The sequence below is a fragment of the Rhinatrema bivittatum genome, unplaced genomic scaffold (genome assembly GCF_901001135.1).
Source record: "Rhinatrema bivittatum unplaced genomic scaffold, aRhiBiv1.1, whole genome shotgun sequence".
NCBI classification, from domain to species: domain Eukaryota; kingdom Metazoa; phylum Chordata; class Amphibia; order Gymnophiona; family Rhinatrematidae; genus Rhinatrema; species Rhinatrema bivittatum.
This window is the reverse complement of record NW_021820801.1, coordinates 135,333-152,714: the sequence shown is the minus strand read 5'-3', so window position 1 is coordinate 152,714 and position 17,382 is coordinate 135,333. Positions and strand designations below refer to the sequence as shown.

Sequence of the window (17,382 nt, the reverse complement as noted above, 5' to 3'; positions counted from 1 at the left end):
AATAAACAACAAATAAAAACTAAAATGCATTATCCAAGTACCCGCCCTACTATCCAACTACGCTTTCACCTCCACTGTAAGAACAAGATCCTCCCCCTCCTAAAATCCAGCCCAATAACCCCACCAGGACTCCCATGCCATCACCTTACATTTATTTCCCATTCTAGCACAAGCAATTCACAATGGATTGCTTACATTTCATGAAACAATTACTAATTATTAATATTCTGGCAGAGAGATGACTCTGCATTAACTACGTCTGACAGAATTTTAACTCTAGTGCAGACCTTGTTCTTTTACTTGCGTTACATGTGTCGGCTATGCCCTTGCTTGGAATACCGGGACCCCAAAACAATTGTACGTGCGCTGGTTTTAAGTCGGCTTAGACTATAGTAACAGTCTGTTACAGGGCCTTCCCCCTGCAGCTTTACATAGGCTACAACTGATTGAAAATGCTGCCACCTCAGAATATTAAACAGATTAGAGGCTGAAGAGAATTTGTGGCCTGCAGTTATCAGCATCAGCCTCCAGTGAGACTTGGAGGGGGCATATGACACTGACAGGGATGAGATTAACCCACAGTAAAAGGAAAGACCGACACGAAGACTGAAGTGCCAATCCCTTCCCCAAATTATGCCATACACAAATTACATCAGCCTCCTACAGGGGTTTCATCTGGCTTCTCCCTCCCTGCCTAGGGCTTTTTACCAATTTGGTTTGTGCCCTTTGATCCTCATTTGGAGGCTTGGGGTGTTCCTGCTACTGTGGGTGACTGCTTTGCCGCTCTCATGATGTTTTGGGATCTTTGTGCCACTCTTTCAGCTGCTTTGACCCTCTATCAGTGCACTGAGTTTTTCCTGCCACTTTTGGTGCTTTGCTCCTCCTTCATGTTTTCTTGAGCTTCTTCATTCCACACTTTGTGCCACTTTGCTCCTCTTGCTGTGCATTGGAGATTAATGTCCCTGCTTTTGGTGCCGTTTGTCCCTTTTTGTAGCATTAGGGTATTCTGGCCACTCTTGCTGCTGCTTTCCTCCTCACAGTGCTTTGGAGAATTCCTGCCACTGTTGGTACAGTTTTCCATTTTATGGTTACTTTGGCTATTCATTCCAATTTTTATGTCACGTTAGCACAGTCTTGGTGTAATGTGGGAGGCCATACAAACAAACAGAACAAATCCTTTTTTTTTTGACTCATATGAAACAAATCAGCTATTATATGAAAAAATGAACTGAAATAAATTTTTTTGCTTTACGCATCCCTAATATCCCAGCTGCCAAACATAGATTGTCACTGTCTGCAGGATAACATTCTTTATCCAAGACAGGTTTTGTTGTCTTCCTTCTTTATACTCCGCTATCTGTAGCAACCCCTCCAGGTATAACTCTTTTCTGCTGGATCACCTTGTACAAGAGACTCTGGTTGGGGGAGACATCGGGAATTATAATTGTTTTTAATTTTAGCAAAATGTTTAAAAGTTTTCATGCTGCAGTAGCACTACATGGCCACAGGAGGGCATATTAGATGTGTGAGTATCATTACAAAATGTATGATAAATGTTTTCATGCTGCAGTAGCACCAGAAGGCCACAGGAGGGCATAGCGCGTCCCTAGTTCCTCTTTTTGAACAGGAGCGGCAGCTGTCAGCAGGTTTGACAGCCGATGCTCAATTTTGCCGGCGTCGGTTCTCGAGCCCACTGACAGCCACGGGTTCGGAAACCGTACGTTGGCAAAACTGAGTATCCGGTTTTCAACCTGTGAGCCAATGGCCGACTTAAAATTTTTTTTTTAACTTTCTATAAATTTTGGGACCTCCGACTTAATATCACCATGATATTAAGTCGGACGGTGCACAAAAAGCAGTCTTTACTGCTTTTCTGTGTACTTTCCTGGTGCCCGGAGAAATTTCTGCCTACATTTGGGTGGGTGCTAATTTCTGAAAGTAAAATGTGCGGCTTGGCTGCACATTTTCCTTTCTGAATCGCGCGGGAATACCTAATAGGGCCATCAATATGCATTTGCATGTTGCGGGCACAATTAGGTTCGGGGGGGTTGGATGCACATTTTTGACCCCTTACTGAATAAGGGGTAACGCTAGCGCGTCCAATCGTGGGTTAACAGTGCGCCCCTGCTGTATCGGCCTGAAAATGTTTAATAAAAGTTTTCAGTCTGCAGTACCACCAGATGGCCACAGGAGGGCATAGTAGATGTGTCAACATTATAGCAAAATGTATAATAAAAGTTTTCATGCTGCAATACCTCCACATGGCCACAGGAGGGCACAGTAGATGTGCGAGATTTGTAATATAATTGTGCAAGGATCTCTTGGTTTCCTTACCAACAGGAGTGAACCAAGTTGTTCAAGTAGTAAATAGAGTTTGGGTTTGAACTCTTCCTTGTGGAAAAAAGAGATGGTGTTTTTCTGATCCGTTATAAAACTCTGCAACCATCTTAGGGCATGGATTCTTAGTTGAATTGCCCTGTGGTAAGACAGCCCTGTCCATGTAATCCCACTTTTGATTAATTTTTTGGCAGAAAGAACTCTGAGGGTCGTCTTCACAGAGACCTGGAGAAAGAGAGTGGAAACAGTGGACTCGATTTTGAAAGTGTGTTTAGCACTAAATAGCCAGACAAGTCAGATTTATGGCAAGAAGAAATTCGGTCATGTAACTCTCTGTTTAACGAAGGTACACTGGTTACCAGTTATTTGTAGGATTCGATTCCAGATACTGTGTCTGGTTTGTAAGGTTTTATCAAGTGTCAGCCATGCTGCTCATCTGATCTTTTAATTCCTTATTCACCAGGCAGGAATCTGTGTTCATCCCAGCTGGCTCTCTGCCATGGAATACGACTCCTCATGAGTATCACAAGGAGTCGAATTTCTTAAAGTTTAGAAAATCAATTTAGTCAGGCTTTTACCCAAGGGACTGACGCAGTAAAGTCTGCCCAGCCCAGCGCACAGGTTAACGATGTGCGTCCATAACCCCTGATGCAATAAGGGGATCAGCGCATCCAAAACATGCGAACAAACTCGCACGTAGCGAATAGCGCTCATCACATGTAAATGCCTTGTAAAAGAGGCTATTTTAGCTATTACTCCACCATGCAAAAAATTCCCGTGTGCCCAAGGTGTACTTTTGAATCCATAAAATGTTACATCTGCCTCGGAGCAGGCATAAAATCTTCCTGCACATCAAAGGCTCAAATTAAAAACCTGCTTTTAGTATCATTGCAATACTAAATAGGAAGAGCCATAGAAAACGGCACCATGCAAAAAATGTCTTAACAAATTGCAGGGCGCACAATAGACACCCGAAACATACACACTCCAGGCCATGTGCATTGTGCGTGTGCGTATTGTGCCGGTAAAATAGCTGCCGCGGGATAAAACGGGCGTCCGTTTCCCTATCCCATACACTTCCCTGTCTCCTGGGTGCCCGATGCCATGGACACGCTAGGGATGTACAATTTATCTTTAGTGTGACCTTTTTAGCACAGCGGCTCATTTGCATCGATCCCCAGGGGAGATGATTGTGCTCACATTTAACAAAACGTGCTCCCAGTTTGAACTCATGTTTTTGCATCGGCCTCTACGTTAGCAGTCTTGAACTTCTACAAGGCACTACCAGTTGATAGTCAAGAGGATCAGGGTTTTACCTAAGGTCTTTTAACTATTTAATGCTTTTATATTATGGAGGTTTATGGTGCTTTTGTGTGTCACTGTACATGATGTATTTTTTTTTAATATTTTGAATGTTTTTGAAATTGCAGTATTTTAATGTTTTATCTTTTACTTGTAAATCTCTTTGACATACTGTATGAAAAGTGATAAAATCACATATAATAAATTAAAACAAATAATCTCCTGGAGCCAGTCAGTCAGCGTGGTTACGGACCTCGGCTACGAAGCTCGCTGTTCGCAAGCTGGCAAAGGAATCATTTTACTTTTTTTTCATTTTCTAGTGCTGCCGAGGTTTGACCTGAACGTGGAATCCCCTCAGAAGTTTTTCCACATCGATGACAATGAATTTCAAGTCGATGTTTCAGCCCGGTGGGTTCTTTTTTATTACATACATAACTGGATGTATGGGGTAGAGCCTGGTCAGTGGTTGAACGGAGGGGCGAATCATTCTCGGACCTCTGCATGGTGGGGGTTATTCCTTCTGAGATGGCGGGAACTGCTTGCTATAGCCCCTGTGGGAGGATTTGAGTTCAAAACACATCCAAGCCACTACCTGAGCTGTGATTCCAAAATCAGGTCTGATTTTATTTACAGGAAAACTTCTGTGTTGTACAGAAAAAATAAGTTGCAACCCTTAAGGCACACTCTCTGGCTAAGGCTAAAGCAGTTTACAATGCAGGCTCACGTGCACTTCCCAGGCTGAGTCCCTGCTCCCAAGAGTGGACTGGCAGCACTTACAATTTAGAAATTCCGGAGAGGAGGAAAAGGTTCCAGCTTAAGGGTCTGACTTCCTCTCACAGATATTGCAATGCTCACAGTCCCCAGAGGCTGGAAAGAGGAGAGTCTGTAGGAAGTGGTGCCCCTTCCTTCACGAAGCCCAGGCCCGGAGTAAAATGAAAATCTGGAATCTCCCCCACCTGATGAGGGGCTTTTACTCTTCCGCTGCCTCCTGCGCTGCAGTTCTGAGCTGGAAGACCTCTGTGGGTCTCTAATCACACACAAACCTTATAGGAGGAGGAGGTCTGCAGGCTTAGTTCAGAGGGGGTAGCCGCATCACAATTATTATAGCAGTGGCAGTCCTGACCCATGTTATGGGTCACTAACGGGTACTGCACTTCGAAGGGATGTGCTACTCCAGTTATTTTACTCTGTTCTTCAAATAACCTGAAGATGCTTATTCTGGATTTGTCCAGGAGCAACATTTCGTTAAATTAAATTTGCAGTATGCAGAAATCTGAATAGAAAGTAGAACCTTGCATGATGCAGTGAGATTGTGGTTCCCAGTGTGGGATCTTCGCTGCAGATGTTGTACTGCATGGAGGTGGCTGACCCGTCAGATTCTGGGCATGGGTGACTCACCTCTAATGTCCAACCTCTCACCTAATATTCCTTCAAGGAAACAGCAATAAAATTATTCTGCTGTACAAAGCACCTGACTATTCTCGCCCAAGTCTTGAAACAATTTATATATAAGTATTTATTATTCAGATTTCTTACTTGCACTCTTAGCAAGGAATGAGAATAATCAATCACACAACCGAGCCCGGATTTAGGTAACTGCCTATGGCGCCAAAGAGGATGCTCCTTCTGCTTGCTTTAGTGCCATGTGCCGGCAGAGCTTCAGAGGGTGACCCCGTGGCAACTCTGCCCATGGGTGCCAAAGACGTAACGCCATCACTGGGGACCACACGTCTGGCTCTCAAATCATTCACATAAGCCCTTGATGTGCTTTGTACGGGGCTTTGATGCTTTTTATTTTCTGTATTTTACAGCATTCATATTCCATTGATCTTAATTCCTGCCCTTAGTAGATTACAGCTGGGAACAAATATAACAACAGCAATTTCAAAACAAGACAAAGAAACAGAATTTAAAATTAAAATCTGTGTCAAACCTCTCTGCATTGTCTGCAACCCTCTTTAATATCAGTTTAAGACCCATTTGCAGGTTGCTTGCACATCTAGGCATGGAATATGCAGATTATTTATAATCCCCTTAGTATCAACTCTGTTCCAGAGGCACTTGCAGAGGTGCCAGAATGTATCAGGGCCATAAGTCAATGGATGTTTGCAAATAAACTTGCACTGAAAGGTAATAATAAGACAGGGTTAATAGTGCTACCTACATTTACCGGTACAGACAGATGGAGGAATGGTCCATTCCAATCTCTATACATGTAAAGATTTTAGGCATTTTCTTTGCCACCCCAGGTGAAAGCAATGGTAAAGATTGCCGGTTATAAGTTATGCTTGCTATGTAAACTGAAGCCATTCTTGCAGCTTCAGGCATTAGTGATGTCTGGACATGACTATTGCAATTCCATAATATCTGTCTTCCAGCATCAACGCTAAGAGCAGCGACCATGCACAATATCCCCCATTGTATGCAATTTACAATGACGCATTAAGATTTGCACGCTAAGGCTTTGAATGCCAAAGTATTATTGCACAATATATACATGCACAATATCCCCCGTTGATGCAATTTACACTTCCAACCTTAGCCCAGAAGTAAAAGTTCTGTCTGGTGACTTACAGAGACGCTGAGGATTAAAGCTGATTCCCTGCTTTCTTCCCGCTAGATATATAAATGTATGCCAGTCCATGGTATACATTAATCACTGCGTGTAACTATCTTACCTTCTCCATCTATGTTAGATGTGTTTGTTACCTCTGACTTCCAACCTTAGCCCAGAAGTAAAAGTTCTGTCTGGTGACTTACAGAGTCGCTGACGATTAAAGCTGATTCCCTGCTTTCTTCCCGCTAGATATATAAATGTATGCCAGTCCATGGTATACATTAATCACTGCGTGTAACTATCTTACCTTCTCCATCTATGTTAGATGTGTTTGTTACCTCTGACTTCCAACCTTAGCCCAGAAGTAAAAGTTCTGTCTGGTGACTTACAGAGTCGCTGACGATTAAAGCTGATTTTCTGCTTTCTTCCCGCTAGATATATAAATGTATGCCAGTCCATGGTATACATTAATCACTGCGTGTAACTATCTTACCTTCTCCATCTATGTTAGATGTGTTTGTTACCTCTGACTTCCAACCTTAGCCCAGAAGTAAAAGTTCTGTCTGGTGACTTACAGAGAGGCTGAGGATTAAAGCTGATTCCCTGCTTTCTTCCCGCTAGATATATAAATGTATGCCAGTCCATGGTATACATTAATCACTGCGTGTAACTATCTTACCTTCTCCATCTATGTTAGATGTGTTTGTTACCTCTGACTTCCAACCTTAGCCCAGAAGTAAAAGTTCTGTCTGGTGACTTACAGAGAGGCTGAGGATTAAAGCTGATTCCCTGCTTTCTTCCCGCTAGATATATAAATGTATGCCAGTCCATGGTATACATTAATCACTGCGTGTAACTATCTTACCTTCTCCATCTATGTTAGATGTGTTTGTTACCTCTGACTTCCAACCTTAGCCCAGAAGTAAAAGTTCTGTCTGGTGACTTACAGAGACGCTGACGATTAAAGCTGATTCCCTGCTTTCTTCCCGCTAGATATATAAATGTATGCCAGTCCATGGTATACATTAATCACTGCGTGTAACTATCTTACCTTCTCCATCTATGTTAGATGTGTTTGTTACCTCTGACTTCCAACCTTAGCCCAGAAGTAAAAGTTCTGTCTGGTGACTTACAGAGACGCTGAGGATTAAAGCTGATTCCCTGCTTTCTTCCCGCTAGATATATAAATGTATGCCAGTCCATGGTATACATTAATCACTGCGTGTAACTATCTTACCTTCTCCATCTATGTTAGATGTGTTTGTTACCTCTGACTTCCAACCTTAGCCCAGAAGTAAAAGTTCTGTCTGGTGACTTACAGAGACGCTGAGGATTAAAGCTGATTCCCTGCTTTCTTCCCGCTAGATATATAAATGTATGCCAGTCCATGGTATACATTAATCACTGCGTGTAACTATCTTACCTTCTCCATCTATGTTAGATGTGTTTGTTACCTCTGACTTCCAACCTTAGCCCAGAAGTAAAAGTTCTGTCTGGTGACTTACAGAGTCGCTGACGATTAAAGCTGATTCCCTGCTTTCTTCCCGCTAGATATATAAATGTATGCCAGTCCATGGTATACATTAATCACTGCGTGTAACTATCTTACCTTCTCCATCTATGTTAGATGTGTTTGTTACCTCTGACTTCCAACCTTAGCCCAGAAGTAAAAGTTCTGTCTGGTGACTTACAGAGAGGCTGAGGATTAAAGCTGATTCCCTGCTTTCTTCCCGCTAGATATATAAATGTATGCCAGTCCATGGTATACATTAATCACTGCGTGTAACTATCTTACCTTCTCCATCTATGTTAGATGTGTTTGTTACCTCTGACTTCCAACCTTAGCCCAGAAGTAAAAGTTCTGTCTGGTGACTTACAGAGACGCTGACGATTAAAGCTGATTCCCTGCTTTCTTCCCGCTAGATATATAAATGTATGCCAGTCCATGGTATACATTAATCACTGCGTGTAACTATCTTACCTTCTCCATCTATGTTAGATGTGTTTGTTACCTCTGACTTCCAACCTTAGCCCAGAAGTAAAAGTTCTGTCTGGTGACTTACAGAGACGCTGAGGATTAAAGCTGATTCCCTGCTTTCTTCCCGCTAGATATATAAATGTATGCCAGTCCATGGTATACATTAATCACTGCGTGTAACTATCTTACCTTCTCCATCTATGTTAGATGTGTTTGTTACCTCTGACTTCCAACCTTAGCCCAGAAGTAAAAGTTCTGTCTGGTGACTTACAGAGTCGCTGACGATTAAAGCTGATTTTCTGCTTTCTTCCCGCTAGATATATAAATGTATGCCAGTCCATGGTATACATTAATCACTGCGTGTAACTATCTTACCTTCTCCATCTATGTTAGATGTGTTTGTTACCTCTGACTTCCAACCTTAGCCCAGAAGTAAAAGTTCTGTCTGGTGACTTACAGAGTCGCTGACGATTAAAGCTGATTCCCTGCTTTCTTCCCGCTAGATATATAAATGTATGCCAGTCCATGGTATACATTAATCACTGCGTGTAACTATCTTACCTTCTCCATCTATGTTAGATGTGTTTGTTACCTCTGACTTCCAACCTTAGCCCAGAAGTAAAAGTTCTGTCTGGTGACTTACAGAGAGGCTGAGGATTAAAGCTGATTCCCTGCTTTCTTCCCGCTAGATATATAAATGTATGCCAGTCCATGGTATACATTAATCACTGCGTGTAACTATCTTACCTTCTCCATCTATGTTAGATGTGTTTGTTACCTCTGACTTCCAACCTTAGCCCAGAAGTAAAAGTTCTGTCTGGTGACTTACAGAGACGCTGACGATTAAAGCTGATTCCCTGCTTTCTTCCCGCTAGATATATAAATGTATGCCAGTCCATGGTATACATTAATCACTGCGTGTAACTATCTTACCTTCTCCATCTATGTTAGATGTGTTTGTTACCTCTGACTTCCAACCTTAGCCCAGAAGTAAAAGTTCTGTCTGGTGACTTACAGAGACGCTGACGATTAAAGCTGATTCCCTGCTTTCTTCCCGCTAGATATATAAATGTATGCCAGTCCATGGTATACATTAATCACTGCGTGTAACTATCTTACCTTCTCCATCTATGTTAGATGTGTTTGTTACCTCTGACTTCCAACCTTAGCCCAGAAGTAAAAGTTCTGTCTGGTGACTTACAGAGAGGCTGAGGATTAAAGCTGATTCCCTGCTTTCTTCCCGCTAGATATATAAATGTATGCCAGTCCATGGTATACATTAATCACTGCGTGTAACTATCTTACCTTCTCCATCTATGTTAGATGTGTTTGTTACCTCTGACTTCCAACCTTAGCCCAGAAGTAAAAGTTCTGTCTGGTGACTTACAGAGTCGCTGACGATTAAAGCTGATTTTCTGCTTTCTTCCCGCTAGATATATAAATGTATGCCAGTCCATGGTATACATTAATCACTGCGTGTAACTATCTTACCTTCTCCATCTATGTTAGATGTGTTTGTTACCTCTGACTTCCAACCTTAGCCCAGAAGTAAAAGTTCTGTCTGGTGACTTACAGAGTCGCTGACGATTAAAGCTGATTCCCTGCTTTCTTCCCGCTAGATATATAAATGTATGCCAGTCCATGGTATACATTAATCACTGCGTGTAACTATCTTACCTTCTCCATCTATGTTAGATGTGTTTGTTACCTCTGACTTCCAACCTTAGCCCAGAAGTAAAAGTTCTGTCTGGTGACTTACAGAGAGGCTGAGGATTAAAGCTGATTCCCTGCTTTCTTCCCGCTAGATATATAAATGTATGCCAGTCCATGGTATACATTAATCACTGCGTGTAACTATCTTACCTTCTCCATCTATGTTAGATGTGTTTGTTACCTCTGACTTCCAACCTTAGCCCAGAAGTAAAAGTTCTGTCTGGTGAGTTACAGAGAGGCTGACGATTAAAGCTGATTCCCTGCTTTCTTCCCGCTAGATATATAAATGTATGCCAGTCCATGGTATACATTAATCACTGCGTGTAACTATCTTACCTTCTCCATCTATGTTAGATGTGTTTGTTACCTCTGACTTCCAACCTTAGCCCAGAAGTAAAAGTTCTGTCTGGTGACTTACAGAGACGCTGAGGATTAAAGCTGATTCCCTGCTTTCTTCCCGCTAGATATATAAATGTATGCCAGTCCATGGTATACATTAATCACTGCGTGTAACTATCTTACCTTCTCCATCTATGTTAGATGTGTTTGTTACCTCTGACTTCCAACCTTAGCCCAGAAGTAAAAGTTCTGTCTGGTGAGTTACAGAGTCGCTGACGATTAAAGCTGATTTTCTGCTTTCTTCCCGCTAGATATATAAATGTATGCCAGTCCATGGTATACATTAATCACTGCGTGTAACTATCTTACCTTCTCCATCTATGTTAGATGTGTTTGTTACCTCTGACTTCCAACCTTAGCCCAGAAGTAAAAGTTCTGTCTGGTGAGTTACAGAGTCGCTGACGATTAAAGCTGATTCCCTGCTTTCTTCCCGCTAGATATATAAATGTATGCCAGTCCATGGTATACATTAATCACTGCGTGTAACTATCTTACCTTCTCCATCTATGTTAGATGTGTTTGTTACCTCTGACTTCCAACCTTAGCCCAGAAGTAAAAGTTCTGTCTGGTGAGTTACAGAGACGCTGACGATTAAAGCTGATTTTCTGCTTTCTTCCCGCTAGATATATAAATGTATGCCAGTCCATGGTATACATTAATCACTGCGTGTAACTATCTTACCTTCTCCATCTATGTTAGATGTGTTTGTTACCTCTGACTTCCAACCTTAGCCCAGAAGTAAAAGTTCTGTCTGGTGACTTACAGAGATGCTGACGATTAAAGCTGATTTTCTGCTTTCTTCCCGCTAGATTCTTATATGGAAAACCGGTTCAGGGCAGTGCCTTCGTCTTGTTTGGGATTATGGTGGAAAATGAGAAACGAAGCATCCCAAACTCGCTGAACAAAATATCGGTGAGTCTTGAGTATTTCTTCCTCGATAACTGATAGATCCCCGGGGCCTGAGGGAATAAGGGAAGCTGAAAGGAGAACTGTGTTTAGCCGCCTTGAGGGAAGGCAAGTCTGACAGGCTGATGCACCGTTTTTTTAATGTGCACACAGCCATGTCTCCTGGACGCCTGATGCAATATTTAAATGAGCCGCTGCGTTAAAAAGGACACGCTAGGGAAGATTTGTGTGTCCCTAGCGCTCAAATGCATCTGGCACCCCAGGAGTCATCCGCACAATTGCAGTGGGCACGCAGTATGAGCACCCGCTAATTTCACCCAATATTCAGTGTACACACCTGGAACACGCATATTCACCCAGTATACACTCACAGTATATACACCTGGAACACGCATATTCACCCAGTATACACTCACAGTATATACACCTGGAACACGCAATTTCACTCAATATACTCTCACAATGTACACACCTGGAACACGCATATTCACCCAGTATACCCTCACAATGTACACACCTGGAACACGCATATTCACCCAGTATACACTCACAGTGTATACACCTGGAACACGCATATTCACCCAGTATACCCTCACAGTATATACACCTGGAACACGCAATTTCACTCAATATACTCTCACAATGTACACACCTGGAACACGCATATTCACCCAATATACACTCACAATGTATACACCTGGAACACTCATATTCACCCAATATACACTCACAATGTATACACCTGGAACACTCATATTCACCCAATATACACTCACAGTGTTTACACCTGGAACACGCAATTTCACTCAATATACACTCACAGTGTTTACACCTGGAACACGCAATTTCACTCAATATACACTCACAGTGTTTACACCTGGAACACTCATATTCACCCAATATACACTCACAATGTATACACCTGGAACACTCATATTCACCCAATATACACTCACAATGTATACACCTGGAACACTCATATTCACCCAATATACACTCACTGTGTTTACACCTGGAACACGCAATTTCACTCAATATACACTCACAGTGTTTACACCTGGAACACGCAATTTCACTCAATATACACTCACAGTGTTTACACCTGGAACACTCATATTCACCCAATATACACTCACAATGTACACACCTGGAACACTCATATTCACCCAATATACACTCACAATGTATACACCTGGAACACTCATATTCACCCAATATACACTCACAGTGTTTACACCTGGAACACGCAATTTCACTCAATATACACTCACAGTGTTTACACCTGGAACACTCATATTCACCCAATATACACTCACAATGTATACACCTGGAACACTCATATTCACCCAATATACACTCACAATGTATACACCTGGAACACTCATATTCACCCAATATACACTCACAATGTACACACCTGGAACACTCATATTCACCCAATATACACTCACAATGTACACACCTGGAACACTCATATTCACCCAATATACACTCACAGTGTTTACACCTGGAACACGCATATTCACCCAGTATACACTCACAGTATATACACCTGGAACACGCATATTCACCCAATATACACTCGCAATGTACACACCTGGAACACTCATATTCACCCAATATACACTCGCAATGTATACACCTGGAACACTCATATTCACCCAATATACACTCACAGTGTTTACACCTGGAACACGCAATTTCACTCAATATACACTCACAATGCACACATCTGGAACACGCATATTCACCCAATATACACTCGCAATGTACACACCTGGAACACTCATATTCACCCAATCTACACTCACAATGTACACACCTGGAACACACAATTTCACTCAATATACACTCGCAATGTACACACCTGGAACACTCATATTCACCCAATATACACTCGCAATGTACACACCTGGAACACACATATTCACCCAATATACACTTGCAATGTACACACCTGGAATACGCATATTGTGCATGCAGAAATTTTAAATTGTTTTTTAGATCAGGTCATTGCATTCTTCCTTTAATCTTGAACACTGCAAGCAGTAGATCTAAGTATCATACTTTGAAGGAGGTATCAGACAGAACAGGATTTTGGCATTTCTCATGAGCTCTTGACTGTGGAATGCCTTAATGCCATCTCTGGGGCTGGAGTTAAATTTGCCACATTAAAAAGTGTGTGTAGGGTGCCCAGTGATTTACTGTACTAGGGGGTAATAGCTAATAGCCTCGTGTACATGGATTTTACATTTGATGAGCGGTATTGGCTACGCAGTCGTTGGGGCATGTGTTTTGGATGTGCTAATCCTCTTATTGCATCAGGGGCTAGCGTAACGTATCCAAAACATGTGTCCATCCGCTCGTTAACCTATGCACTAGGCTGGGCAAGTTTTATTGCACTGGCCCCTTTGATGGATGATTTACTCATAGGATCTGTGTGTCTAATGAATTTCAGATAGAGGATGGGAAAGGAAGTGCCATACTAACCAGAGACATGATACAGAGCAGATTCCCGGACATTAACCAGCTCCTGGGTCACTTTATCTATGTTACGGTGACTGTTTTGACAAACACAGGTAAGAGCAGAAACTTAAGACCTGGCTGTTTAAACTGGCATACACTGACACTGGCTAAACACCCCCCTGAACCCCTCTAGCCCTCACCCCCCCTTTCCCCATCCCCTTCCCCCCCTTTTATTGAACCTATCCTTAATCCTATCTCCCCCCCCCGTACATACCCTCTGTAAATACTATAAATATTGTAATTTAAGCTCACGTTAATCGCCTTTAAGCTAAGTTTAAGTGTTCTCATCTGTTATCTGTATAAGTTACCTGTTTTATATGACCAGTTCCCTGTAAAGCGCTACCATGCCAAGTTCATGTTTCATGTCAACCGATGTGATGCTCAGAGTGTATGTCGGTATATAAAAACTTCCAAATAAATAAAGAGCCACGTGAAATAGGTTTGAGCGCAGCAAGCAGCCTATGGACAGGATGAGCAGAGAGTCCACTGCTAGTGAATGAGTAGAGAAGTGACAGCATCTGTCAGTCTCTCTTTAAGCTCCTCCTGACTTTATACGGGTCAATGTACTCTGGAGTGACAATGGACCTCTGCAGGTAAAATTCGGGGGTTGCTTGATTGGATGGGCTGAATACACCTATGTGGGATTTTAGCCACAGGAAATAGAGTTTGAAAGCAATGCCTACACGTTTAGGAGAAAATCTTCTTTTGCCTGCCTTGGTACATACCTAGTAGCTAAATTTCAAAGGGAAACACAGGTCATAAAGTATCTGCAGGCCAAGTTTTGTCTTTATCTTTTTTGTGAATTTGTGAATCCCATATCCCTAGCACTAAGCGATGGACAGAATGATATACATAGTCCAAAGCAATGCATTCATAACGTAAAATATTCTAAAGAGCAAACGTAACAAAGCTCACAAAAACTTGCCAGCGACCTGCTATGCAACCTCGTAAATTCTCCATTTGGGCTTCTGGGTAATTCTCAAACGTGCAAAATCCCTACTTCTCCAGCTGGTTGTGACTTCTGAAAGAGCCTTTTCTCTTGTAGGACCCTTCCTGCCAGCTTCCAAGCTCCTGGATTACCTCAAGTAACCCGTGGACAGGAGCTCATGGGCTCACTGTTAATCTGAGGGTTTACGCTATCTTCACTTCCCAGGCAGTCATTAGCCTCAAGTTTCCCAGAATTTCCCCCTGTGAGTCAACAAAGGATTCCCTAAGCAGCTTCCCTCCTAGCTAAGGTGCAGTTTGAGAGCTGGTCTTCCAGTACCACTCCCCGCTGGTTCCTTCCACGCTTTATAACTGAAGGACACAATATCTGATGATGTGGAGGAGATGCCATTCCCCTTGTTTTCTCCTCTGCAGAGATGTCCAGTCCTCCTTCCATACATCGGGTGCATGAACTCGCTCTCTCTCAGGTGCAGTCCTCACGGGGCAGCGCTTTCCCTTATCTGCCTGGTCTTCATAATGAATAGACCTTAACAGGGAGCTGGTGAGCCCCTGCAGTACTTTTCAGGAAGAAATACAAGGCTTGTTTATTTGATTCTGCTTTTCAGTAATGTGCTATGGTTCTTTTATTTTATTTTCATGCATTTGTTTTAGTATGAGATGCTATTTATTTATTTATTACATTGTCATGCTAATTTGCTCATTTTACACTGCTATTAAGAATGTAGGTACTTGTGGGTGTTATTTGTGTTATTGGTTGTACATTGCAGAGATGATGTGATAGAAATAAACACAAACCCTCTAAGAAATTGTTCTCCCCATGTTTATGTATTCAAGACACACTCTTCAACTTTTTCAGGAAATGACATGGTGGAAGCTGAGAAAACAGGGATTCCAATTGTTAATTCTCCATTTAAAATCTTCTTTACAAATACACCAAAGTATTTCAAGCCTGGAATGAGTTTTGTCTTTATGGTAATTATTCTCTAATTATTAAATTTGCTACTTTACTGCTAATGCACATAAATGCAACAGGGAAAGACTCAAAACATATCCCGAGCTGAGCACATCTGTAGTGTGCGAGTAAGATATAGGATACTCAGAGGCTCTTATCCAGAGCTGAGCATGTCTGTAGTATGGGAGTAAGATATAGGATACTCAGAGGCTCTTATCTCAAGCTGAGCACCTGTAGTGTGTGAGTAAGATATAGGATACTCAGAGGCTCTTATCCAGAGCTAAGCACGTCTGTAGTATGGGAATAAGATATAGGATACTCAGAGGCTCTTATCCAGAGCTGATCACAACTGTAATATGGGAATAAGATATAGGATACTCAGAGGCTCTTATCCAGAGCTAAGCACGTCTGTAGTATGGGAGTAAGATATAGGATACTCAGAGGCTCTTATCCAGAGCTAAGCACGTCTGTAGTATGGGAGTAAGATATAGGATACTCAGAGGCTCTTATCCAGAGCTAAGCATGTCTGTAGTATGGGAGTAAGATATAGGATACTCAGAGGCTCTTATCCAGAGCTAAGCACGTCTGTAGTATGGGAATAAGATATAGGATACTCAGAGGCTCTTATCCAGAGCTGAGCACATCTGTAGTATGGGAATAAGATATAAGATACCCAGAGGCTCATATCCAGAGCTAAGTGGGACTGTAGTATGGGAGTAAGATATAGGATACTCAGAGGCTCTTATCCAGAGCTAAGCACGTCTGTAGTATGGGAGTAAGATATAGGATACTCAGAGGCTCTTATCTCAAGGTGAGCACCTGTAGTGTGCGAGTAAGATATAGGATACTCAGAGGCTCTTATCCAGAGCTAAGCACGTCTGTAGTATGGGAGTAAGATATAGGATACTCAGAGGCTCTTATCCAGAGCTAAGCACGTCTGTAGTATGGGAATAAGATATAGGATACTCAGAGGCTCTTATCCAGAGCTGAGCATATCTGTAGTATGGGAATAAGATATAGGGTACTCAGAGGCTCTTATCCAGAGCTGAGCACATCTGTAGTATGGGAATAAGATATAAGATACCCAGAGGCTCATATCCAGAGCTAAGTGGGACTGTAGTATGGGAGTAAGATATAGGATACTCAGAGGCTCTTATCTCAAGCTGAGCACCTGAAGTGTGTGAGTAAGATATAGGATACTCAGAGGCTCTTATCCAGAGCTAAGCACGTCTGTAGTATGGGAGTAAGATATAGGATACTCAGAGGCTCTTATCCAGAGCTGAGCATATCTGTAATATGGGAATAAGATATAGGATACCCAGAGGCTCATATCCAGAGCTAAGTGGGACTGTAGTATGGGAGTAAGATATAGGATACTCAGAGGCTCTTATCCAGAGCTGAGCACGTCTGTAGTATGGAAATAAGATATAGGGTACTCAGAGGCTCTTATCCAGAGCTGAGCACATCTGTAGTATGGAAATAAGATATAGGGTACTCAGAGGCTCATATCCAGAGCTGAGCACATCTGTAGTATGGGAATAAGATATAAGATACCCAGAGGCTCATATCCGGAGCTAAGTGGGACTGTAGTATGGGAATAAGATATAGGATACTCAGAGGCTCATATCCAGAGCTGAGCACAACTGTAATATGGGAATAAGATATAGGATACTCAGAGGCTCTTATCCAGAGCTAAGCACATCTGTAGTATGGGAATAAGATATAGGGTACTCAGAGGCTCTTATCCAGAGCTGAGCACATCTGTAG

General features: G+C 42.2%; 1 protein-coding gene across 1 annotated transcript in view; it reads left to right on the top strand.

Moving 5' to 3' along the window:
• Positions 1-3,959: 3,959 nt before the first annotated feature.
• The window catches only part of LOC115082146 (complement C3-like), a gene marked incomplete at its 5' end in the record, with an annotated part of 68,872 nt that continues 55,449 nt past the window's right edge, over positions 3,960-17,382 (top strand). Inside the window, 4 exon segments of the mRNA XM_029586405.1 lie at positions 3,960-4,047; positions 11,096-11,198; positions 13,651-13,771; positions 15,520-15,635. Of these exon segments, the coding sequence (XP_029442265.1) occupies positions 3,960-4,047; positions 11,096-11,198; positions 13,651-13,771; positions 15,520-15,635 (428 nt within the window).